Source organism: Aureobasidium subglaciale (assembly GCF_000721755.1).
Source record: "Aureobasidium subglaciale EXF-2481 unplaced genomic scaffold scaffold_2, whole genome shotgun sequence".
In the NCBI taxonomy this organism is placed as follows: domain Eukaryota; kingdom Fungi; phylum Ascomycota; class Dothideomycetes; order Dothideales; family Saccotheciaceae; genus Aureobasidium; species Aureobasidium subglaciale.
This window is the reverse complement of record NW_013566993.1, coordinates 604,627-628,279: the sequence shown is the minus strand read 5'-3', so window position 1 is coordinate 628,279 and position 23,653 is coordinate 604,627. Positions and strand designations below refer to the sequence as shown.

The window sequence follows — 23,653 nt, the reverse complement described above, 5'->3', positions numbered from 1 at the left end:
GAGTGGAGCGTGCGCACGGACGCTGTCGAGCATCTGGTCACTCTTTGGGAAGGCATCCTCGAGCTTTACTACCCACTTCCCACTCCACGATTCCAACCACCTTCTTTGATATTCGAACCTCGCGCACTCTTTTGACCTAACCTTCGTCGCTCCTTCATCCCCTAATTGCAATTGGACGATCTCTAATTGCAAACGCCGCGCCGACATCCTTCTTGTCTGCGCACGATTCCTGGTCTGCTCTTACCACAGCATCCCTTCAAGTAAGCCTCGTCGTCTCTTCTTTGGCGATCTCTGCGTCGTGCACCTCTTCTCTACCCGCCTTCCACCCTCTCCCATCCTCTCCCGTCTTCCAACGATAGCTGGAACCATCATGGCTTCTTTGAGCCTTGACGGATCACCTACTCCTCGCAAGAAGACTCCCCTCAACTTCTTCCTTCACGACGAGGACTCTTTCGACGACGAAAATACTCATATTTCTGCCCGTGCTGTAGGTCTTGAATCTGTAATCATGTTCCATCCATTCGACTTAACTTTCCGTCAGCAGCCCGTCAAGCGCGACACCAACACTGCCGTCTCGGACACTGTGCCTCTCACCACTTCTCGCTTTACCAACCAGATGCCTCCCCCTCCTCCCACCACTCGCAACTCGTCCTACAAGGTAAGTCCTTCCCAACACGTTGACCGTGTCATCTATCTTGCAGCACGCTGACCGACGTCTCCATCAACAGGGTCAAGTCGGTATGCCCGCCATGTCAGTGTCTACCATGTCGATGCCACCCAATGTTCTCGGCACCACTCAGGCTGCTCCCGCTCGTAACGTGCACCTCGACGAACTCTTGGGCAAGCTTGCCGAGCAGCAAGCCATTCTCAACAAGCAGAACACCGCTCTCCAGGCGCAGCAAGGTGGTGAGACATCTCCCGACTCGTCCGGCTCTGGTGCCCTTACCAACCCTTACGCCACAACCCCTCGCACTGATTCTCAGTTCAATGACATCCCTCAGGCTGATCTTGCCGAGATGTTGCGTTTAAAGAAGGAGCTTGAGACTGCTCAGACTCAGATTGCCCGCATGGACCAGGAGTTGTCTCAGTCCCGCATCACAAAGCACACACTCGAACAAGCTATGGGCTCCCAGTTTGACTCGGAGTTTGATCACATCCGTGATCTCCGTCCCCAGGGCATTGCTACTCGTGTCGACAACTGGGTTCAGTCAACTGAGTTGGGTGGTCCCTCCATGAACTCCAATCCTGGCATCAACGCCAACCACATGGCACCAGCTACTGCCCGTGGTATCTGGGGTGCAGGATCTACTTTCGGCCCTGGTGGTCCCGGTGGTCCTGGTATTACTAGTCAAGCACCCAACAGCACTAACAACTGGCCTCTGACCGACCCTCGTGTCATGGCTGGCAGCAATGCCAACATGTACCCTGTCGGTCCTATCGCCCGTGGCTGTCCTCCTGCTCTACGCATCGACACAAGTGCAATGAGCCCTTACTTGAGTGAGCCCTCTTCTGCAGACTTGTCCATGCGCAACGCTCACAGTCGTCCGCACTCGGCTTTCGGCAACCACCTACACCCTTGGGGCCAGTTCAGCCCTAGCATCAACGCCGGCGACCAGACCGGCCTCACTCCTCCATTGACGCCTCTCTCTTTCCAGTCAATGCAAAACATGCACAACATTGCCGGAATGCCTCACCCTATGTCTGACCGCGCCATGATGAACAACATGTCTTTCGGTACCAGATCCAACGGCACCAGACTGTCCCCTACCGCTGCCGAATTCCAGGCCGGCGGCTACGGTAACCCCGGCTGGAACATGAGCCAACAGGTAAGTTTTTCCATTACTCTGCGCCGTCTGCGCAGTCGCGTTGTCAATCTGCGCACCGACTAATCACGCGCAGGCCCTGTCTGAGCCCGGAAGCTACCTTACCAACGCCGAACCCATGAACTACCGCCGTCTCTTGGACCGCAACATGAGTTGCAACTGGAAGTACATTGTCGACAAGATCGTCCAGAGCAACGACCAGCAAGCTTCCATCTTCCTTCAGCAAAAGCTCAAGGTTGGCACTCAGGAGCAGAAGTACGAGATCGTCCAGGCCATTATTGACCAGGCTTACCCCCTCATGATCAACCGCTTCGGCAACTTCTTGGTCCAGCGCTGCTTCGAGCACGGTAACCCCGAGCAGATCATCGCCATTGCCCGCGCTATCCGCGGCAACACCCTCAACCTCAGCATGGACCCCTTTGGCTGCCATGTTGTCCAGAAGGCTTTCGACAGCGTTCCCGAGGAGTACAAGGCTATCATGGTCCATGAGCTCCTGCGCCGTATTCCCGAGACTGTCATCCACCGCTATGCCTGCCACGTCTGGCAGAAGCTGTTTGAGCTCCGCTGGAGCGGCACCCCTCCCCAGATCATGAAGTATGTCAACGAGGCTCTTCACGGCATGTGGCATGAGGTTGCCCTCGGCGAGACCGGTAGTCTTGTCGTCCAGAACATCTTCGAGAATTGCCTTGAGGATGACAAGCGTCCTTGCATCAACGAGGTCCTCGCCAGCATCGACGTGATTGCCCATGGTCAGTTCGGCAACTGGTGCATCCAGCACATCTGCGAGCATGGCGCCATCACTGATCGTAACCACGCCATTGACCACGTCCTTCGCTTTTCCACCGAATACAGTATGGACCAATTCGCCAGCAAGGTTGTCGAGAAGTGCCTCAAGATTGGCGGTGTCGACTTCCTTGACCGTTACCTTGACCGTGTCTGCGAGGCTCGCGCCGATCGCCCTCGCATGCCCCTCATCGACAGTAAGTGTACATTTCCTCGTCTCACTCCAGCTCATGCTAATCAAGACAGTCTCTGGCGATCAGTTCGGAAACTACTTGATCCAGTACATTCTCACCCACGCCGACCCTCAGCGTCGTGAGATTGTGGCTACCCACATTCGCAAGCACATGGTTTCCCTCCGCGGCTCCAAGTACGGCTCCCGTGTAGCCATGCTGTGCTGCAACCCTGCCGTTGCTACTCGTCCCGGTCCTCCTACTGGCATCCCCATGGGCCGCAACGCTGGCAACTTCGGCGAGCGCCCCTACAACGGTGCTCGTGGCTTCCCTTACGGTGGAGCCTACCGCTAGAGGTCCAGTGGCAAAGATAGTTCAGCGCTCGCCAATCTTGTGATTTCTCGACCAAGATTGTGGCGGGTGCACAACAAATATCTTCACACCATACTTCATGTCTCACTACCTAGGCTCTCATGCTCATCGGTTCTTGTCGCATGAGAATTGCTGGCACGACACATGAGCTGGCTGCATACATTCAGAATATTATTGCACGTTTGACAGTTGATGCGGAGGAAGCATCATTGTCTAGCTCCAGCATGTTAGAATTTTTTCATTTACACACTCGTTCTCAGGGAGGCATCTGTCATGTCGAAGTTCTTCGCCGTCTATCAAAAGAAAAGGAGGAAGCTCGCTTTTGGCGCAAGCCTTTTGGATGGATCGGAAGCATCTTGTATCTTTCGATAGCATCAACATGTCAGCAGCAGGAGATAACGGCACGAAAAGGGCGACAAAAAAGAGCAGAGGGGGGATTTCCAGTTTCGAGACTCTCGTTGATATTTTCTTTTTTTCCTATGTTTTTTTCTATGCAAGCAGGGGATGTAATGGGCGGAAGCTGAGAGTTGGCGGTCTAACGGGAGCAAGCAAAGAGGGCGTAATGTGACGAGGAGCGCGGCTCAAACTGAACTAGCATCGATATAGAAGCGAAAAGACTTGATTGACACGAGAAGTTGTTCCTGGTGCAGAAAAGGAGATGGATGTTTTGATGTGGTTGCATGTTTTAGTTGTTTGTTTATCCTCGGAGCGTGATGATGTCAGGGTGGCTGGGGGGTTAAGGTCAAGCTTTCAACACAACGTAGCCGGTCACGTAGCAGATGCATGTTTAAGCGGAAGCCAATCAAGAATCAAGGAAGCCGACGAAGACGATGGCCTCGCTCACACCTGTAATACAAAGCGACCGACGACGTCCCTACTCTCCCGTGCACTCGCCCTCGGCCCCGGTAATCATGACAGCGGCTAACGGCCACTTTGCCAGTGTCGGCGACGACGGCGACACGCAGTCGTTTGAGCACGGCATCCAAGTCATTGACGAGAACAAGACATTCAACGCGAAGCTACCGGCATACCTCGACGTGCAGCATGTCTTGCGCCAGGGCTTCAACTACCACCTCATCTCCGTCTTTGGCAGTCAGAGCACGGGAAAGAGCACGCTGCTCAACCACCTGTTCGGCACCCACTTCGGTGTCATGTCAGAGTCGGAGCGTCGCCAAACCACAAAGGGAATCTGGATGAGCAAGAACAAGCGCGACCAGGCCGAGGGAGGCGCTATCAAGATGGCCGAGAACATCCTGGTCATGGACGTCGAGGGTACCGACGGTCGCGAGCGTGGAGAGGACCAGGACTTTGAGCGCAAGAGCGCCCTGTTCGCCCTGGCCACCAGTGAGGTCCTGATCGTCAACATCTGGGAACACCAAGTTGGTCTGTACCAGGGTGCCAACATGGGCCTGCTCAAGACGGTCTTTGAAGTCAACCTGCAGCTCTTCCTCAAGGACAACAAGTACGCACATGCCCAACCCCTTTCTTTGCCATCGTTCCAGCCTTCTAACCCTTTCCTACAGCTCAACACCTCGCTCACTCCTATTCTTCGTCATTCGCGACCACATCGGCACCACTCCCCTGTCCAACCTACGTCAGACTCTCCTCGCCGATCTCACGCGCATCTGGTCCACCTTGTCAAAGCCCCCGGGTCTCGAGAACTCCAAGATTGAAGACTACTTCGACTTCGCCTTCACCGCGCTACCTCACAAGATCCTCCAGCCCGAACAATTTGTCGAGTCCGTGGCCAAGTTGGGCTCGCGCTTCCGCGAAGGTCAGAAGAGTTCTAGGACAAACCCTTTCTCCGACGAGCAGGCGGAGCCCATCCTGCTCCCCGAATACCACCGCAGAATCCCTGCCGATGGTTTCTCCATGTACGCCGGCAACATTTGGGAGCAAATCGACAGCAACAAAGATCTCGATCTACCCACCCAGCAAGAGCTTTTGGCACAATTCAGATGCGACGAAATCGCTCGTGAAGTGCTCGTTGCCTTTGACGACGTCATCACACCGCTCGAGTCCAAGCAGGTGGATGCTGCCAAGGCTGGAGCTCCAAGTATCCTCGCTGGTCTCGGCAAGGCTATGAACGTGGCGCGCGCAAAGGTCCTCAAAGACTTCACCAGTGAAGCAAGCAGGTACCACCAGGGCGTCTATAAGCGCAAGAGTGCCGAACTCGAGACAAGCGTCGATGCAAGACTCAAGGCTCTCTTCCAGGGCCAGCTCTCCGCCGCTCACAAGACCGGTGTCCACCAATTCACCGAGTCCATCTCGACGGCAGTCAAGTCTGGTCAGAAGAAGGGTAGCAATTATGACTTCCAAAAGATTGTCAATGCTGAGAAGCAGAAGGCTATTGGAAAGTACGAGGAGGAGGCAACAGGCCTTGTCATTGAAGGTGCCTCCTGGAGCAACTACCAGCAAGAGCTGGATCTCTACCGCAAAGATCTCGACGAAGCCAGTGCTCGTCTGCGCAAGGACGAGATGCGCCGCCTCGCCTCCCGCGTAGAGCGCTGGGTCCGTTCTCATCTCGGCGAGTCCATCGGTGTACAATTTAACAAACTTGGTTCTGGTCGTGGCGGCTCCGGCGCACCCGAGACCGGCGAGAGAGGTTCAATTGAAAAAGATCTCTGGGATCGCATCTGGCTCGTCTTTACCGAGACGGTCAAGCATGCCGAATCACGCTTCACCGAGCGCGCAAAGGGCTTCGATGCTAGTCCCGAAGAAGTCGAAATCGGTCTCTGGCGTCTACGTCGCAAGTCATGGGGAGTCTTGCGGGCCAAAATCGACGAGGAAGTCATGGAGGGAAACTTACTCCTCAAGCTTAGAGAAAACTTCGAAGACAAGTTCCGCTATGATGAGGAAGGTGTTCCTCGTATCTGGCGCCCCTCTGACGATATCGAGGGAATCTACACCCGTGCGCGGGAGAGTACACTCGAGCTCATTCCTCTCCTTTCGAAATTCAAGCTTCATGAGACAAAGTCGTTGCCGCCGCTTGAAGAGTGGATCGGCCAGACTCCTGCCGAGATTTCTTCTGCTGACGAAGAAGATTTGCACCCTATCGGTGGTGTTGACGAAGAAGATGGCAAGACCATTGATGAGGAAATGACTGTTCTCAGCGATGCAAAGAAGCAGGACCTTAGTGTGAGGTTCAAGAAGACTGCTGATGGTGTTTACGTCGAAGCCAAGCGTAGCGCTATCGGTGGTGTTACTCAAGTGCCGCTTTATTTCTATGGTCTTTTGCTCGCTCTGGGATGGAATGAGATTGTTGCTGGTAAGTGTTTCATCTTTTTCCTTTTCATTACTCCAATTAATTTCGGAATCCTTGATACTAACAAACCGTTTCAGTCCTCCGCAACCCTCTTTACTTTGTCTTCTTGATCCTCCTCGGTGTAGGCGGTTACGTAACCTACACACTCAACCTCTGGGGCCCTATCATCCGCATGTCAAACGCCGCAAGCGCACAAGGCATCGTGGTCTTCAAGGAGCGTCTGCGTGAATTCCTAGAGACGTCGGATACCGGTCGTCAAGCCATGGCTATGTCTGGCAGTAAACCTTCTGAGCGTGAACAGTACAGGTAAGATTTGGACTTCCTCCTCTTTTTAATTTTCCACCAAATTTGTATGTGCGTGAGATGCTGACTGAGATGAACCAGAATGGATACGCTCAATACCGATGGCAAGAAGAATGCTTCTGCAGCTACTGTGGAAGAGGATGAAGATATTTGATGATTGCTTCTTTGTCACATTTCTCCTCTTTCTTCCCCCTTCTCTTGTCTTCATCTTTGAATATTGTTTGTGGAAGAACGAGAGATTTTTGCATCTAGCCTTCTTTCTCCTCTTCCTACCCCAGTGTGTTGTGTAGATTTGTATCAAGACGAAAAAGTCATGTCCCCTATATGTGTGTTCTTGTCTTGTCTCTTTCTCTCTCTCTCTCTCTCTCTCTCTCTCTCTCTCTCTCTCTCTCTCTCTCTCTCTCTGTATTGTATCTAAACTGTGTATGTTGGTTTGTTTTTGTTGTCGCTAAGCTGGCAAGTCTCCAGCGAATTGTATGCGTTGATAGTGCGTGTTTCTTTCGTGATAGTCATGTCAGACATGTCGCAGGTACGACCCTGGTGTCTGGTCTACAGCCATATAACTCAACGATGCCACGGTCATATGATGTGCATCGTCACAGACGCGTAATGGGAGCCGTTCTCAACTGGAAGTGAGTATCTTCTGGAGCGTGAGCCTTGAGGTGGTGACAGAAAGTCGTGATCATCAAGTCGGCACTAAACTTTGATGCTGAACGCAAGGTAGGGTTGGCATCTGCAATAATTCTCAAATTACTCGTTCAATTTCCACTACACTTCTAGGTATGACTCTATAAGATCTAGCATCTGATCATAATCCGCATCGACAAGTCCATTAGTTTGTGTAAGTGTACCATCGATAAAATGCGTGTGCTCATGAACAGCTGGCGGTCCAGCACTTGCGATCGTCCACCTCGTCAGATCTTCCTTACAATACGCCCTTCTAGTAGGCAGAGGGCTTGTTGGACGGAAAACTAGGTTCAGTTGGCTGGGTAGAGGCGCCGGCCGGCGACAGATGGGGAATCTTGAGCGAATGCTCCGATATAGGGCGAGGTTCGGTGAACCTTTCTGGTAGGTCGGGAAGACTTGGGATACTGCTCAGGATACTGCTGTCGATGGTGGAAGCAGGAGCGGTTAGAGTCGAGACTCTGGGATCTGCTGGGATCCGTGTGTCATAGCCCGAGGGGCCAGAGTCAGTGCTGACGGGCTTGCCACGACGAGCCTTTTCCAGTCCCTCACGGTCGGCATGTTCAAGGCCGGTGCGGAAGTAGTCGATCTCTGGATTCTGGTCAAGAACTCGTAGGCGCTTGTCGATCATAGCTTGAGTCAGGGGAGACGTGAGGAGCTCGGGGAATGCACTGCGGAGCTTCCGGATGATTGCATTCAGAGAGTAATTGCACGTGTCAAGAACACACATGGCGTGGTCATGAGTGCTGTTCCACTGGCCGGGCAGAGGTGGAGTTGGCGGGAAGCGATATGTTGTAGTATCAGAAGCCCATGAGGTGGAGTATGGTGATGAAGCATCCCGAGCCGAGAATGAATGCTTCGACACGGATGTTTGGATGGTAGAAGGGACATTTGATGGTACGACGAGATTGTTGACGGCGGACGATGGGGTCAAGGCAGGTGGTGGGCACTCTGGCACGGGAGTGGGAGGTCTGCTGGCGAGCTTCGAGGATGAGGGAGGAGTGTCCTTTGCGATTGTGTATTTGACCTGGCCTGGAGGCTCGACTGGTGTTGATGGATCCTGGCTTTGCGTGAAGTCAATACTGGTATATACGGATGATTGAGGACGAGATAGGGCATACTTGACAGTACTGCCGTCGATACGTTTGCGATGGGCCGAGAAGAGTCCCATCTGCGTACGTGTTAGCAACATGTGAAGGCGTGCTAGGCTAATGGTCGGACTGACTGGCGCCGAATGACGGGTCCTATTATTCGATGGGATTGGATGTTGAGATAGCGCAGTCATGTTTAGAACGATGGCTGTTTGCAGAGGCATGTAAGCGACAGACTGGGGATGATGGAGTCGATGATGAAGACGACAGAAGGGTCGGGTCAAAATGCAGGAAGGTGTGCAACATAGAAAGAGCGAGGCTTCATATACTCTATACGTTCCTGCCTCAACCTCCTCGCAGCCATATAACAAGATAAAAAATGGTGTCCAATTGTGCCGACTTTTGTGATTCAAATTACAAAGACAACGCCAGCAAAGAGCATGTCTCGTTTGATTGTACAAAAATTGTCCACGGAAAAGCATACTCAACCTCGCCGTCGCTCGAAAGTTATAATTCTCGTTGATCGTTATGCGCCAATCTCTACTTCTGGAGACCGATCTTCTGGAGGAGGCTGGCAGAGGCAGGGATGTTGCCATTGCCGCCCTGCTCAAAGACTCCCAGAATGTTCTTCCAGACAGCTCCGGGTTCTTGGCTGGCGTCGATGCCTCTCCAGATGTTGGTCTTCTGGTAGTAGTGGATGACGGGGCTGGTCTGGTCGTGGTAGGTAGCCAGGCGCTTCTTGAGGGTGGCCTCGTTGTCGTCGGCACGCTGGACGAGGGGCTCGCCGGTAATGTCGTCGGTCATGGTCTTCTGGGGAGGGTTGAAGATCTTGTGGTAAGAGCGGCCGGATGCGGGGTGGACGAGACGGCCGGTGATACGGGAGACGAGCAGCTCGTCGTCGATGCGCAGCTCAACGGCGTGCTTGAGCGACTGCTGGCGGGCCTTGAGCATGGCGTCGAGGCGCTCGGCCTGGGCGACGGTACGCGGGAAGCCGTCGAGGATGAAGCCAGACTTGCACTCGCTGTTGTTCTCGAGCTCGCTCTTGATCATGCCAATCATGATCTCGTCGCTGACGAGACCGCCCTGGTCCATGATCTTCTTGGCCTGTCTGCCCAACTCGGTCTTCTTTGCGACCTGGGCGCGGAGCATGTCACCAGTAGCCTGCACATGTGTTAGTCGTCGTTCGCTCCTTGCTACAGACATGTTTGCGCATACGTACCAAGTGGCAGACGTTGTACTTTTCCTTGATCTTGGGGGCCTGGGTGCCCTTGCCTAGCTGCGCGTCAGTCGCGAAAGATGGATGGACCAGAATTGCGCATACCGGCACCGGGAGGACCCATGAGGATGATTCTCATGTCATCGCTGGTAGGCTTGGACGAGGACAGGCTCTGAGCCTTGCCCTGCAGACGAGCCTCGAGCTCGGCAACGCGTGCCTCGAGCTTGTCGACGGTGCCTCTGAGCTGATCCACCAATTGTTCTCCGAGAGGTGCCATTGTGTCAAGTGTGTGAGGTGAATTGAGTAGTCCAAGTCAAGCAAGAGAGGGCAGCGGCAAGGTCGGAGAATACTCGCAGCCCCAAATGCCTGTCGCTGCTTCGGCCTCGGATGTGCCTTGGCTTGGCGTCAACTTCCATCCACCCTCTTCCACAATCCCGACTTGCCAATGCCTCCTCCAAACTCCATCAACTTTTACACACTTGACACGGGAGGATACATTTACGCCCCCCAGCGCTCCGAGAAGCTAATCAACCCAAGTGGCCGTCTGCTACTATCAGCTGTAACGATGCACGATTTGTCATATCCAGAGCTCGGCCCGGCGAGAATGCAGCATTTGCATGCTCTCTTAGGATCACTCTTCGCATCGAAAATCAGGGTGCTATTCTGCAACTCACATTTTGAAACACGAGTATCAGAAAAATGTAAGTGACAGCCAGAGACGCGTAGGTACATTGAAAGTGCAAGAAAGAACTACATATTGCCCGGCATTTCTTTTTTCGCATCAAACATGCTGACTTATGACCACACCATTCTCAACCTTGAACATGCACCGAGACCTTCTACAGTCTCCCTTTCGCAAACTGGACCACTGACCCTGTGTCCAATCAAGCCTCCCAGGTCTCACTAGGTCTTCTCCAATCATCAGAGTCATGCTGTGTCTCTTGTCTGATAAACTGACACATGTTCGCCGTCTTTGCCATGAAGCTCTCGTAGGCTAAGAAGGGTCTGTTAGCATCCGGCGGAGTTACCTTGTGTGTAAACATGGAAAACATACCATAGCTGCAAGCGGTTTCTTCTTGTTCCTCACCCCATCTTCCTTGACGTTCCTCTTCTTTTTTGTCAATCAATTTGTCTTCATTGATGCACTTCTGCACATCCTTCTCGAGCCAGTTCATGAATCTATCATCTTTCCTGTCGCAGACGTCTCCGTAAGTGACGTCGTGGATGTTGTTTCCAGGTGTACTGTCGAGGCATTTCCTCTGTGGCATGTCGTTCAGTTGAAGTACGACTTTCTATCTCTCATGGAACCACTTACGATGCACCAGGGTGTAGCCTTGGATTGGTAGATCTTATGATCGGAGTGCAATGCTAGTCTCTCAGTAATATTTAGAGCCGCGAAAGCCGACTCAAAGTTGGCTGGGTGCTTCTTGTTGTAGTCCTCCTCAAGAGTGCGGCGGCCCACGGGACCTGCGGAGGCAACAGCTGTCAGAACAGTGACGAGTAGTGTGGTGTACTTCGTGGTTGTGATGACAGTAGTTTGGGGAGAACGGGCTGCAAAGTGCGGCTTATATGTAAACAGATCATGCGTGGCGTGATATCATTACTCAATCAAGAACTAAACAGCATTACCGGAGACCTGTGATTCGAACGAACTCTGTTTGCTTATACATTGGCTTTATCGACTCTTCAGACCTCAAGTCTTGTGGGCTCATCTGCATCAGGCTTCTTGTCAGCGTTATCAGGATGATCTTCGCCCTTTGGTCCAGCCTTGGAAGCCTCGAACGACTGCTCAAAGTCGGCAATGATGTCGTCAATGTGCTCTATGCCGACAGATATGCGGATCAGGTCCTCTGTGACTCCACTGTTGATCTTCTCCTCGTCGCTCAGCTGCTCGTGTGTAGTGCTCCAAGGATGAATAGCCAGAGTCTTTGCATCGCCAACGTTTGCGAGATTCGAGATCAACTTGAAATTGTCCACGACCTGATTGCCTGCCTCGGCGTCACCTTTGACACCAAAAGAGAGCACGCCTCCAAAGCCTCTGGGGAGATATTTCTTGGCCAGCTCATGACTTGCATGGCTTGGAAGACCAGGATAGCTGACCCAAGAAACATTCTCATTCTTCTCAAGCCATCGAGCCAGTGCAATTGAGTTCTGAGCATGTCTCTCGCAACGCAGACTCAAGGTTTCAATACCCAGCAGCAATTGCTGTGCAGCGAATGGATTGAGAGCCATACCACCGTCACGCAAGATCTCGACACGAACACGGACGATGAATGAAAGCTTGCCGAAAGTGTCCCAGAACTTGAGGCCGTGGAAGCCTTCTGAGGGCTCGCTCATTTGAGGGAATCGTTTGCGGGCCTCTGGAGTGCCCCAGTCGAAGCGGCCGGCGTCAACGACTACACCTCCGACGGTGGTGCCATGGCCGCCGATCCATTTGGTTGCGCTGTGGACGACAATGTCGACGCCGTGGTCGATGGGACGACAGAAGAATCCACCTGCACCAAAAGTGTTGTCGACCTGTTCCGTATCAGCATCGTAAATCCATATTGAGCACTAAAGGGTATCCACTTACCATAACAGGCACACCAGCTTCATGTGCAATCTTAACAATGGCCTCAAAGTCCGGCACATTATACCTCGGATTACCAATACTCTCAATATACACAGCTTTAGTCTTATCATCAATAACCTTCTTAAAGTCCTCCGCACTGTCGCCAGTCACAAACTTTGTCGTAATGCCCAATCTAGGCAAAAAGACTTTGAGCTGATTGTACGTGCCACCATAAAGGTTCGAAGTCGAAACGATATTGTCGCCCGCGTGGGCAAGTGCCGCAATCGCCATGAATTGAGCTGATTGACAGGATGCAGAAGCTACAGCTGCCACACCACCTTCCAAGGCCGCGATACGTTTTTCGAATACATCGACGGTGGGGTTCATGATGCGGGAGTAAATGTTTCCGGACTCTTTGAGGCCGAACAGGCGGGCGCCATGTGCAGAGTCATTGAAGACGTAGGACTAGAGTTGCAAGATCAGTCCCCTGTCCAGAACTGATACTTGCTTTATGTGGTCATACAGTAGTTGCATAGATAGGAACAGCTCGCGAGTTCGTAGCACTGTCCGGCTCATGACCTGTCAGCAACGAGTAGGTGGTTAGCTCCTTGAACAGCAACTATAATGGTCATCATGCATTGAGCTTACCGGCATGCAACTGCAAGGTCTCAAAGTGAGGGGTCTTCTCTCCAGCCATATCGATCACTTGTAATCCTAGTAAACAATTGGAATGGAAAACAAAAAAGAGTTGATCGAGGATGACTCGAGAGGGGACCGTCAACATTGCCCCTCTTTCGGGCGCGGGGCGAGTCAATGGTTGCTTGCGAGCACGCAATCGATGGTGCTTGTGTGGCTTTGATCCTCCATCACGTCTAGTTGGCAATGGGCGATATCGCAAGACGAAAGTGATGATGGTCGTGACATCTGCAGGGTAAGCAATTGGTATTTAGTCCCGTATATCAGACTGCGATTGCAACTATGATGGATGCATTCTCACAAGGCACGTACAAAGATCCACATTGCACAAGGGGAATGACGAAAAGACACGTCACAACGATCACGAAACGGAATCAGAAGTACAGGTTGAAAGACTGGCATTCTGTATTTGGAAAGAGGTTTGCGAAACGCCTATGCGATGCCAGAAGAACAAATCTGTATCAGCCCAAGCTCTCATCAACACCTTCTCCTGCCCGAACCTCTTCAAGCGACATTAAATCTAAGAAAACGGTTTTTGTAAAGTGAAAAAAGAGAAGACGTTACGACATTAAATAATGCTGTTGGCTGGGGTCGAAAGCATCTAGTCAACCTCCTCCATGGCGGACTCACCAGCGGCCTCGGCAGCGGGAGCCTCAGTGGCGGCAGCCTCCTCGGTGGTCTCGGCCTCCTCATCGACGTTCAGGCCGAGAGAGACGAGCTTGTGGATGCGCTCAGCGTAGGCGGCGGGCTCATCAATGGTGAAACCAGAGACGAGGAGAGAGGTCTCGTAGAGAAGCTGTGTGATGGACTTGACGGTGCGGTCGTTCTCACCGTCAGCCTCAACCTTCTTCTTGAGCTCCTTGATGATAGGAGAAGAGGGCGAGATCTCGAAGGTCTTCTTGGAAGACATGTACGAGGACATGGAGGTGTCACGGAGAGCCTGAGCCTTCATGATACGCTCCATGTTGGCGGACCAACCGAACTGGCCGGTACGGATGGCACAAGGGGAGCCGACGAGCTTGTGAGAAACAACAACCTTCTCAACCTGGTCGCCGAGGACGGTCTTCAGGCTCTTGGCGAGAGACTCGTACTCCTTCTCCTCCTCCTCGCGCTTCTTCTTCTCGTCATCAGTCTCCTCGAGCTCGAAGTCCTTGGTGATGTCAACGAGCTTCTTGCCCTCGTACTCCTTGAGCTGGGTGAAGGCGTACTCATCAATGGGGTCGACAAGGAACAGAACCTCGAAGTTCTTCTCCTTGAGGGCGTCAAGGAAGGGAGACTTCTGGACGGCCTTGAGGGACTCGCCAGTAATGTAGTACATCTGCCTCTGGTGCTCGGGCATACGGGTGATGTAGTCGGCGAGGGAGGTGATCTCGTCGAGGGACTTGGTAGAGTTGTAGCGGAGGAGCTTGGCGAGCTGAGGACGGTTCTGGGCGTCCTCGTGGATACCAAGCTTGAGGTTCTTGCTGAAAGCAGTATAGAACTTGTCGAACTGCTCACGGTCCTCGGCGATCTCGTTGAAGAGCTCAAGAGTCTTCTTGACGATGTTCTTCTTGATGACCTTCATGATCTTGTTCTGCTGGAGAGTCTCACGGGAGAGGTTAAGGGGAAGGTCCTCAGAGTCGACAACACCCTTGACGAATGACAGCCACTCGGGAATGAGGTCGGTGGCATCATCGGTAATGAAGACGCGGCGGACGTAGAGCTTGATGTTGTTCTTGGTCTTCTTGGTCTCGAAGAGATCGAAGGGAGCGCGCTTGGGGACGAAGAGGATGGCGCGGAACTCGAGCTGACCCTCAACGGAGAAGTGCTTGACACCGAGGTGGTCCTCCCAGTCGTTGCTGAGCGACTTGTAGAAAGCACCGTACTCCTCCTGGCTGATATCGGCAGGGTTGCGGGTCCAGATGGGCTTGGTCTTGTTGAGCTCCTCCTCCTCGATCTTGCTCTCCTTGACCTTCTTGGTCTTCTTCTCCTTCTTCTCGTCCTCATCATCGACCTCCTCGACCTTGGGCTTCTTCTCGTCACCCTCCTCGGTGGTCTCCTCGGCCTCCTCGTCAGGAACCTCCTTCTCGGTCTCCTTGAGGACGTGGAGGTAGATGGGGTATGAGATGAACTCGGAGTGCTTCTTGACAACCTCCTTGATCTTGGCCTCGTTCAGGTAGTCAAGCTGCTCGTCCTTGAGGTGGAGAACCATCTTGGTACCACGGCCGAGCTGCTCACCCTCGGTGTCCTGGGTGAGAGTGAAGGTGCCACCGGCGGATGACTCCCAGAGGTACTGCTCGTCATCGTTGTTCTTGGAGGTGACGGTGACCTTGTCGGCGACAAGGTAGGCGGAGTAGAAACCAACACCAAACTGACCGATCATGGAGATATCGGCACCAGCGGTCAAAGCCTCCATGAACTGCTTGGTACCAGAGCGGGCGATCGTACCGAGGTTGTTGACGAGGTCCTGTGGAGAATTAGTTACAGTCCTTGGTGTGGATGGATGGAAACAGTCAGTCACTTACAGCCTTGGTCATACCGATACCAGTATCGCGGATGGTGAGGGTCTTGGCCTCCTTGTCGGGGATGATGTCGATGCGCAAGTCCTTGCCAGAGTCGAGCTTGCTGGGGTCGGAAAGAGCCTCATAGCGGATCTTGTCAAGAGCATCAGATGAGTTGGAGATGAGTTCTCTGAGGAAGATCTCCTTGTTGGAGTAGACAGTGTTGATAATCAGCGAGAGCAGCTGAGAGATCTCAGCCTGGAACTCGAACGTCTCGGCGGCCATGTTGATGGTAGTGTTGGGGAATTGATTCAAAGACGAGACAAACACAGAGATGCAAAGCAAAAGGTGACTGCTGGATGGAGCTAGCCGGGTATCGCAAAGAGAAAAAGAGATGTGGATGTGAAGAGGGGAGAAAGAGCAGTCGAAAGAAGGAGTCTGGCAATTTGTATGCGCCTTCAAAAAGCTTCCATCGAAACACATAGAAACGCCAAGCTTCGTTGCGTGAGAGACCGCTCGCACTGTTTCCCTCACTCCTTTGAGAGCCATCGAAACACAAGGATTGGACTAGAAGTCTCCATGATTGTGATCTCAATATCTGCTTTTGATTCACTCTACATTGCTAACATAATTGCCAGTGATTGCCCTATCGAATTCGAGGACTTTCACAACTGTAACCTCAGGATTGGTCAGACGATTGAAGATTCACGCTCTCTTTCTCCGAAGATCCAGACTTTGTGGGGTTCGTCGGCGGGTTTTGGTTGCCACCCGAACTTCTAGCTACCAAAACCTACCTGCCCATGTGCCGAATACTGTCACAGTTGTAGCGAACAGGATCCTTGCACTCTCTGGACTTGCAGCGATGTCACTGAGACATGCTGTTCGTACGTCTAGTCAGACACAAGCCATTGATGTGAAGATCGACTGTGCCAATCTACGGCTCGTCATTGCTCTGCTTTAGGCCTGGGAGAGAGGATATGTGACAGAACGTATGTGTGCATGACCAGATAGTGCTGTCTGAGACAAAGTGCACTTCGCAAGTATACTGATCTAAAGGCTCGGAACAGAATGCAAGCACTCCAAGCATAAGAGTATTGAACCTTTGCACGGCAAGCACTCCATAGAATCACATGCTGTTATGAACAAGTATGCACTTGAAAGCTGCAAGTTGTCACATCTAATGACACCGCCCTCCGGGATCTAGGGTGATGAACTGGTTGTAATGCCTTCAGAACCTTATCATGCAGCCCAATCGTAGTAGTTAATGCATGCTGCTGCTAGTTGAACATGACCTCCCATTGAGCACCATTATACTCAAAGATGCAAAAGAAAGCATCACCTCTGTCCATTCGATCGCTCAGTAAAACTGCATCCATTGACGCCAACCAAGAAAATAATCCCTTTGCTCATCCAGACTCAGGGTGAAACTCATGCAGATGACTGTGCTGAAAGGCCGACTAACACTGTCCAGCCCGTGTGGTATCCTGCTAAGCAATCCCGTCTTCATGAAGTAATCTCGACGCTTCTCTTATCAGGAAGCTCGACGGCATCTTGCTTGAGCTGTGCAGGTGCAGCAGACAATGACTCTCTGCGAGTGAATTGTGCGTCTTGTCCAGTCATTCTTCTGCCGAGTGCGCGCTCGACTTTTGCGCCCAGGGCGATGGTGTTGATCTCGTCGTCTTTCTTCTCGCTGAGCTGGTAACGTTGTGCCTCGAGACGCTCATCTGCCATGCGCTGAAAGCCTGCTTTCCATGATCTGATGTCTTGGGTGCGAGGGTCGGCAGATCCGACGGTGCTCATGGATGCGCGGGGCTCGGTGACGGCGATCTTGTCTGTGTCGTACGTGGTAGTGGAAGGTGTGTTGTGGTATGCCTCTTGCTTGAAGCCAGCGTCGGCGTTGTTGTTTGTGACGGTCGAAGAGGTACTCATGGCGATTGACGATTGCAGTGATGGTGCGCTGGAGTGTGTAGAGAATCTGTACGATTGATTGTGTATTGGAGACGACTTGTTCGACTATCAAGGAATGGGAATGTCAGAGATCGGCAAAGCGTTGTATTGGCGTAGCAAGCAAAACACCAAAACACAGTGAGGGGCTTTCGAGACAAGAGAAAATCCAAAATTTCGATAATAAAAAGGCAAGTGGATTATGACGAAAAAGAGCAAGGTCTTTAACAAGGACGTACCATGATCAAATCTATATGCGGAGATTCAGGAGTTGTCAATCTTGTGCTAGACTCTTTTGCCGTCAGCTGCATAGTCATAGGAACGCTTTCATAGCCCGCCGCTGCGAATGTCTCACCCACTGCCTGGCCAGAGCGAGATTCACTTGAAACTTGTATTTGCTGGGAAGTGTCTATCAGGAAAGAACCAGGATATTCCGTCAAGAAGCCATGAGACAGAATGAGATCCACGGCTTGCATATGATTATGTTCCTTGTCGTCGGACCCCTTCGTACCGCTCAACACGCCAATCATGCTAATGTCCAGGGACCCTCGCTCGACTGTTGGGCCTTGTGCTTCAACCTGGCGCAAAGCACGATTTCTATTCTTCTGCCACTGCGAGCTCGAAATGCAGCTCCAGACTCAAGGATCTAGTGTCCGACACAATAGGGTTTGCTGTCATTGAACTCTATTCAGCCATCCGATGTATCACAACCACGAAGCACAAGAGACTTGCGCGTTCTAATGTTACAGGATAATCAGTAGATCTATCGTCTGTCCGACAGATGGTACAACTGTCGCATCAACGTGGCGGCCTCGATCAACGCCACGTGCGGCAACACGTCGTACATGTTCTAAGCAAGGAGAGTACACGAACCACACATTCCGCAAGTTAGTGGCACCCAAGAAATCATGTTGCACCAGATTGATAAGGTCTTGACTCGTTCACTCGTCTATCGTAACATCTCTCCTTGCCTGACTTACTACCATTTCCCCCCTGTCAGGAAAGCTTTGAAAAGATCCAAGGGAGCCCTGCTATTGTCTCTGGCTGATACCACTTCATATGCGGGAACATGAGCGCTTGGTACGCTCAAGCCTACAGCTTCTGATGCAGTCAACCAATTCCTGGCTGCCCATAATAGCATTGTGGCAACAGCACCACACCCTCCAACCACCTGCAGCATGGTCCATCCACTAATGTTGAATCTTTGGCCCAGTGCAAGCAAACCCAGTGGGTCTTTATGGTTAAGACCATCGAGCTCACTGGCTCTATTGCTTGATGACCTTTGATGGCCAGATTTGACCAAAGCCGAAGTAGCATTGTGTCGATCGTGAACGCCCGTAGTCGGTTGCTTCCTTTCTTGGTATTCCATGTCCAGCGCAATCTTCAAGTGATGTGCCCATTCGGGTAGCTGCGTGTCTGTTCTGTCAAGGTTCCGAGGGTCCATACGGCGACCGAAGTCGTACTGGGAGGTTGTGCCTAAAGCTGCTGCAGGCACAAGTCTGAAGGGAGTGGGTGACGACCCTCGCTGGCTAGGAGTGGTAGTCTGAGGCATCAGGTAACCCGATGGTGACGAGAGCACTGAAGAGATTGACGATGGTGCCGCGTCGTGCCCGTCGGGTTGCAGGCAGCCAAGTCTCTCAATAGCAAGCTCACGAAGCTCGCGTTTGTGCGAATCGAATGAAGTCTTCAAGTACTCTCGTCGCCATTGAATGCACTTTTTGACAGCACAGTGGCGTAACCATTGAGCATTGTCGGGGTCAAACAGCCGTTCTACCAGCTGAGTAAGATCGCTCGAGACAAGAGGCTGCACATACTCAGAGGACATTAGCACACTCGCATCCATAGTCTCATCATCTTCACTCGACATGGAAGACACTGCAAAGGGTGACTGCACTAGAGCATCTCCAGCGTCTGTTGTCTGGAAGGTGAATGTCCTGACCCCCGAGGCCTCGAGGCTTGTTCGAATAGCTGTCTTTGCATCTTTTAGATTGTCACCTGTGCAAGTATCGGCTCTGCCAATGATAGGCACTATATTGGTGAGTGACGAGAGACGTCGAAGGATTTCGATCTCTGCGGAACTCGTTTGGTGAGATGCTAGAACATGTCAGCGAGAACCAAATCATGAGCTCGTGGTCGACTTACTTGGGTGGAAGATGTAGAGAAGGGCATCGATCTGGAACCCTCCGCTACCACTCAGGACGCTGAGAAGATCCATATCACTCAGTTCCCCTGTCATGGTAGTCCTACGTACTGAAGCTTCTAGATGCTCGTAGATTGTGTCGATCGTTTTGATCATGTCTTCCTGGCCGCTCGCGCCACTCAACACCCAGCCAGGGGTATCGACCAAGCAAACATTGCGTTCGAGGATCGAGTCGCCCATACTCTTCCGCCGTCTCAGACCACGACCTTGCTCTATTTCCGACCACCATGCGGGATATGATTTGGTCGAGGCATGAGTTTCATGTATCTCGTGCGTGTGTGTGGTCGCAGCAGGAGATTGATCGACCGTCACAACAGGGTCGACATGAACAATGTCCTCGCATACTTGGACGATACTCTTTATTAAACTTGTTTTGCCTATACCAGAAGGTCCAGCGACCATTATCCTCAGTCTTGGTATACGCTTGCCTCTTTCAGTGAATGGACGACGCGCGGGCATCGATATACTGGGCATGATCAGTTGAGGGATGCTGCTTTGAGGAAGTGTTGCAGAAACGGGCTCAACGAGCGTGTCGTCGGCAAACACATCTTCGTCCTCACTTGAAGAGTGCAACGCCTGACTAGCAGTATCGTCGATGATACTTCCTTCTTCGTCCGAGAGGCGTACGCTTTTGACACTGGGCGATTGTGGAGTACTGGTGTCGCTGGTGCGAAGAGGCGTAAAGGAACGGCCCAAGGAAGTCAGAGACTCACTCCTGATGTGCCGGCGAGTCGGTGACGGCGTCAAAGGCCGAGGGACATGAGATGATATCGACGACTTCCGCGACGAAGAGCGTTCCTCAGATGAGATGATGCGCTGAGCAGCTGCAGCGATCTTTGGGTGAACCGGGTTTCCAAGCTTCCTCTTCTTGCCAGACGCAGTGATGGAGGGAGAGGAGGACAGCTCTGGTGACCTGGGGGCAAAAGCAGCTTCAAGTGTTTCATCTAAGCTCTGGACACCGTAGTTGTTGTCCTGGTCCTCCTGCGTGTCACTTTCTTCGGCCTCGGCCTTTTTCATGTCCCGTTCGCTTCGCAAGAAGAAGGTGGTTGGCGACTGCGCATAGCCCGGGACTGCTGCGGTACCTGCATCGGTACAAGGCTGCTTCTTCGTTCGAGGCCAAAGTCCTTCGGAATGGTTCATGGTGGGGTACTGGTGATCGCAACTTTGGTCTCGACTTGTCAGGGTAGCGACACTGAAGTTTTGATATTTCCAGTGGCAAGGCTATCTCATTGCACGATCATACGACTATCTTGCTCAGTGAAACGACATGACGCCTTCGAACAAGTACAAGTAGACTGATGACATGACCTCGCGATAAGCGGGACGGTTAATCGTGGGGAAATTGCGGGGATAAGATCTCTATAAGGGAACCTTGGCCAGCCGAATCAATCATGGAACGCAGCGCATATATCGAGGATCGCAAGTAGTAGTCTGTGAGCCGTCAATGGATACTGTCGTGAAGAACGTCATCATGTATTCTGCATATCTACGGTCGTCGTCCCAGAGAGCATACACAGCAGTCGCAGTCCATCTGGCCTGCTTCTTTCATTCATCCTCAAGCCAGCCTACGCCAAAATAAACCGCGTCGCTCTGAAGAAACCCACTTTTTCGAGATCCCATCCACGCCTTCCAGTACACATCCACACCCGTGTTGATACAGACTGCAAAGCCAACAGAACTCCGCAACAAACAACAGAAACACAGTTGGCTAGGACGGAGAAAGGAAATCAATGAGAAACACGCGCCGCTATGCATTAGTGACAAATATGTGAAGTTTTGTGCAGCGCGTCGAGGCTTTGGAGACCATCTCCAATCCGCTCTAACGCTGAGAAAGAACTTTTCCGAGAAGAGACATATCGCGTCATATTTTACAGATGAGGGCCGAATCACTTCTGTGCGGAAGTCAGAAGGCTAGTCAGCAAATAGTCGGTTGTGGCCCATGATTGCGATGGACCTTTAGGCAGCCTGGGCGCCGCCACGGCCACGAGAGGCGTTACCACCACGTCCTCTCTGGGAACCGCCGCCACGGCCACCTTGGAAGGAGCCACGAGGAGCCTGATTGGCACCGCCACGGCCGCCTCTGGCACCACCACGGCCGCCAGGGAAGAAAGGTGCGTTGGACTTGGGACGGCGCTCCTCGATGGTAATGGCGTGCTCGCCGATCGAGAGGGGACTGGCCTTGAGAGCAGCCTTGTAGCCGTCAATTGTCTTGAAGTCAACGAAAGCGCAGTTCTGCTTGTCTTGTTAGTCATGCTTTTGTGTCATATGAAGTAAAAAGATTTACCTTAGGTCGGTTGGCGTCGAAGTATGTGAGCTCACCATACTTCTCCAATGCCTCTCTCAAGGTGGGAAGAGCAATGCTTTCGTGAACGTTCTTGACGTAGGCGCGGTTTTGAGGTGTCTCTTGAGCACCGGCAGCGGCCTGGCCCTTGTTCTGCTGTCTCTTGTCACCAACGCTGGTCCACTCCTCTTGTTGGTCGGCGGAAGGGGCGGCGGGAGACGATTCACGGGCAGGAGCAGCGGCAGGAGCGTCCTGAACAGGTGCTGCAGGTGCAGGCTTGGTAGTGGACTCGGGTTGAGGAGCGGCCTTGGGCTGAGCAGGGGCGGCAGTCGAAGGCTGGGGAGTAACAACGGGAGTAGCGACGCGGTGAGCGGCAGCGGCGAGGTTAGCCCAGGTCTTGGGAGCGGCAGGTGCAGCGGGAGCAGCAGGCTTGGAAGGCGCAGCAGCCTTTGCGGGCTGAGCGGCCTGCTTGACGGGGGAACGAACGGCGGGAGTGGGTTCAGGGTCCTTGGGCTTCTCGACGGGCAGCTCTTCCTGTGCAGCTGGAACCTCAGGGACGGCCTCGGGGGCGGCCTCAGGAGTCTCAGCGGCCTCCTGGACAGCAGCGGCAGGAGCCTCCTCAGCCTCAGCGACCTCGGCGGGCTCAGCCTTGGTCGAGCCGTTGACAGCAGCAGGAGCAGCAGTCTCCTCCTCCTCAGGCTTCTCGGCGATGATCTTCTCTTCAATAACCTTGTCAATCTTGGCGGCATCCTTCTCAATGGCGGCGGGGTCCTCTGAGCTTGTCAAAGTCTCGTGCTCGGGCTCTTGAGCAGCGGCGGGGGCAGGCTCCTGGACAGCAGCGGACTCTCCAGTGGCCTCGGCCTCATCCTCCTCTTCAATGATGTAACGGAAGATGTCGTTCAAGACAAAGTAGCCGTTGGTCTGGGCAGCGAGAACGAATGTCTGGGTGAACTTCTTGTGAGGAGCAGACTTGTTCGAGATCTCGCCGATGACCTGGATGACGATGTGATCGTCCGAGGCCTGGGAATCGACATTGGTAACGCGGACCTTGCATTCGGAGAAATCAAGCTCCTTGATGCGCTCATTGATGGCCTGTTTCTCGATTTAGCGCGTGTACGGTTTGCGCACTACCCAAGCAACAAAGACTTACCCGTTGTCCCACGCATACCTCGACCTTCTCGGTCTCGTTGCCTGATACGAATTGTGAGCGCTTGTTGTAGAAGAGCTATGGCTGGTCAGCAGAGGTCCTTGTTGTGCACAACAGCTCTTTTACATACGTAGACCTTTTCGGGGCTGCGGCTAAGGGTGGTGTAGTACTGCTCGACGAAGTACCAACCAACCTCATCCTTGGGAATATCGGCAGCGGAGTTGTTTGATTGGGAAGGCGCGGAGGGGTTGGAGGAAGGGTAACTGGCGGCGGTGTAGCCGGCCTGCTCTATCGATCCATAACCGTTCTGCGAGCTGAAAGTGCCGTTGATAGCGGATTCGGAAGCCATTGTAGAGAAACCAAGAGGACAGAGACAAACGAATTGAGATGCGTAAAGTTTGTTGCGATGTCTGACGAGGATAGCCGGTCAGCGCTGCTTCTTGCGAATATAGTGATTCCGATTTGAAGCAGTGGCGGGGTGTGCGACAGAAGATGCACAGTGTGGGAGCGTCTCACCTCTAAAACGATGATAAAACAGTCAAGTATAAAACTATCTTGTGCAGCTCGACAGATCTACACTTTGGCGTCAAGCTGCGGTAGGAGCTTGCTAGATGGTAGGGTGTAGGATGGAGAAGTGGAGAGAAGTG

At 52.7% G+C, this 23,653-nt stretch overlaps 10 protein-coding genes across 10 annotated transcripts; 3 read left to right on the top strand and 7 right to left on the bottom strand.

Moving 5' to 3' along the window:
• Positions 1-370: 370 nt before the first annotated feature.
• AUEXF2481DRAFT_26151 (uncharacterized protein) lies at positions 371-3,130 on the top strand (the record flags this gene model as incomplete). Its single annotated transcript, XM_013491876.1, has 4 exons — positions 371-658; positions 729-1,826; positions 1,900-2,803; positions 2,853-3,130. The coding sequence occupies 4 exons, from the start codon at positions 371-373 to the stop codon at positions 3,128-3,130; spliced, it is 2,568 nt and encodes an 855-aa protein (XP_013347330.1).
• Positions 3,131-4,059: 929 nt separating this feature from the next.
• Positions 4,060-6,870, top strand: AUEXF2481DRAFT_62091 (uncharacterized protein; the record flags this gene model as incomplete). The annotated part of the gene is made up of 4 exons (XM_013492109.1): positions 4,060-4,610; positions 4,672-6,416; positions 6,491-6,719; positions 6,798-6,870. 4 exons carry the CDS (start codon positions 4,060-4,062, stop codon positions 6,868-6,870), a joined length of 2,598 nt encoding a protein of 865 aa, XP_013347563.1.
• Positions 6,822-7,441, top strand: AUEXF2481DRAFT_383599 (uncharacterized protein). Its single transcript, XM_013492242.1, has one exon. It carries the CDS (start codon positions 7,041-7,043, stop codon positions 7,350-7,352), a length of 312 nt encoding a protein of 103 aa, XP_013347696.1. The 5' UTR covers positions 6,822-7,040; the 3' UTR covers positions 7,353-7,441.
• Positions 7,442-7,656: 215 nt separating this feature from the next.
• Positions 7,657-8,685, bottom strand: AUEXF2481DRAFT_26149 (uncharacterized protein; the record flags this gene model as incomplete). Its single annotated transcript, XM_013491875.1, has 1 exon — positions 7,657-8,685. The coding sequence occupies one exon, from the start codon at positions 8,683-8,685 to the stop codon at positions 7,657-7,659; it is 1,029 nt and encodes a 342-aa protein (XP_013347329.1).
• Positions 8,686-9,031: 346 nt separating this feature from the next.
• AUEXF2481DRAFT_26148 (uncharacterized protein) lies at positions 9,032-9,984 on the bottom strand (the record flags this gene model as incomplete). Its single annotated transcript, XM_013491874.1, has 3 exons — positions 9,032-9,652; positions 9,711-9,763; positions 9,813-9,984. 3 exons carry the CDS (start codon positions 9,982-9,984, stop codon positions 9,032-9,034), a joined length of 846 nt encoding a protein of 281 aa, XP_013347328.1.
• Positions 9,985-11,393: 1,409 nt separating this feature from the next.
• On the bottom strand, positions 11,394-12,955 carry AUEXF2481DRAFT_62233 (uncharacterized protein; the record flags this gene model as incomplete). Its single annotated transcript, XM_013492121.1, has 4 exons — positions 11,394-12,224; positions 12,280-12,723; positions 12,782-12,837; positions 12,907-12,955. 4 exons carry the CDS (start codon positions 12,953-12,955, stop codon positions 11,394-11,396), a joined length of 1,380 nt encoding a protein of 459 aa, XP_013347575.1.
• A 468-nt stretch (positions 12,956-13,423) lies between these two features.
• Positions 13,424-15,876, bottom strand: AUEXF2481DRAFT_36214 (uncharacterized protein). Its single transcript, XM_013491989.1, has 2 exons — positions 15,459-15,876; positions 13,424-15,400 (listed from the first exon to the last, which is right to left on the bottom strand). The coding sequence occupies exons 1-2, from the start codon at positions 15,717-15,719 to the stop codon at positions 13,556-13,558; spliced, it is 2,106 nt and encodes a 701-aa protein (XP_013347443.1). The 5' UTR covers positions 15,720-15,876; the 3' UTR covers positions 13,424-13,555.
• Positions 15,877-16,937: 1,061 nt separating this feature from the next.
• On the bottom strand, positions 16,938-17,363 carry AUEXF2481DRAFT_1732 (uncharacterized protein; the record flags this gene model as incomplete). The annotated part of the gene is made up of 1 exon (XM_013491728.1): positions 16,938-17,363. One exon carries the CDS (start codon positions 17,361-17,363, stop codon positions 16,938-16,940), a length of 426 nt encoding a protein of 141 aa, XP_013347182.1.
• An 871-nt stretch (positions 17,364-18,234) lies between these two features.
• AUEXF2481DRAFT_76787 (uncharacterized protein) lies at positions 18,235-20,852 on the bottom strand. The gene is made up of 2 exons (XM_013492149.1): positions 19,521-20,852; positions 18,235-19,472 (listed from the first exon to the last, which is right to left on the bottom strand). Exons 1-2 carry the CDS (start codon positions 20,716-20,718, stop codon positions 18,358-18,360), a joined length of 2,313 nt encoding a protein of 770 aa, XP_013347603.1. The 5' UTR covers positions 20,719-20,852; the 3' UTR covers positions 18,235-18,357.
• A 682-nt stretch (positions 20,853-21,534) lies between these two features.
• On the bottom strand, positions 21,535-23,355 carry AUEXF2481DRAFT_26144 (uncharacterized protein; the record flags this gene model as incomplete). Its single annotated transcript, XM_013491873.1, has 4 exons — positions 21,535-21,810; positions 21,863-22,951; positions 23,010-23,084; positions 23,137-23,355. The coding sequence occupies 4 exons, from the start codon at positions 23,353-23,355 to the stop codon at positions 21,535-21,537; spliced, it is 1,659 nt and encodes a 552-aa protein (XP_013347327.1).
• Between the last annotated feature and the right edge of the window lie 298 nt (positions 23,356-23,653).

Coding starts and splice junctions, on each gene's coding strand:
- AUEXF2481DRAFT_383599 (XM_013492242.1), top strand. CDS start 7,041: ATGTGTGTTCTTGTCTTGTCTCTTTCTCTCTCTCTCTCTCTCTCTCTC.
- AUEXF2481DRAFT_36214 (XM_013491989.1), bottom strand. CDS start 15,719: ATGGCCGCCGAGACGTTCGAGTTCCAGGCTGAGATCTCTCAGCTGCTC. Junction 15,401..15,458: donor GTATCGGTATGACCAAGGCT/GTAAGTGACTGA, acceptor AATTCTCCACAG/GACCTCGTCAACAACCTCGG.
- AUEXF2481DRAFT_76787 (XM_013492149.1), bottom strand. CDS start 20,718: ATGAACCATTCCGAAGGACTTTGGCCTCGAACGAAGAAGCAGCCTTGT. Junction 19,473..19,520: donor TCTCTACATCTTCCACCCAA/GTAAGTCGACCA, acceptor GACATGTTCTAG/CATCTCACCAAACGAGTTCC.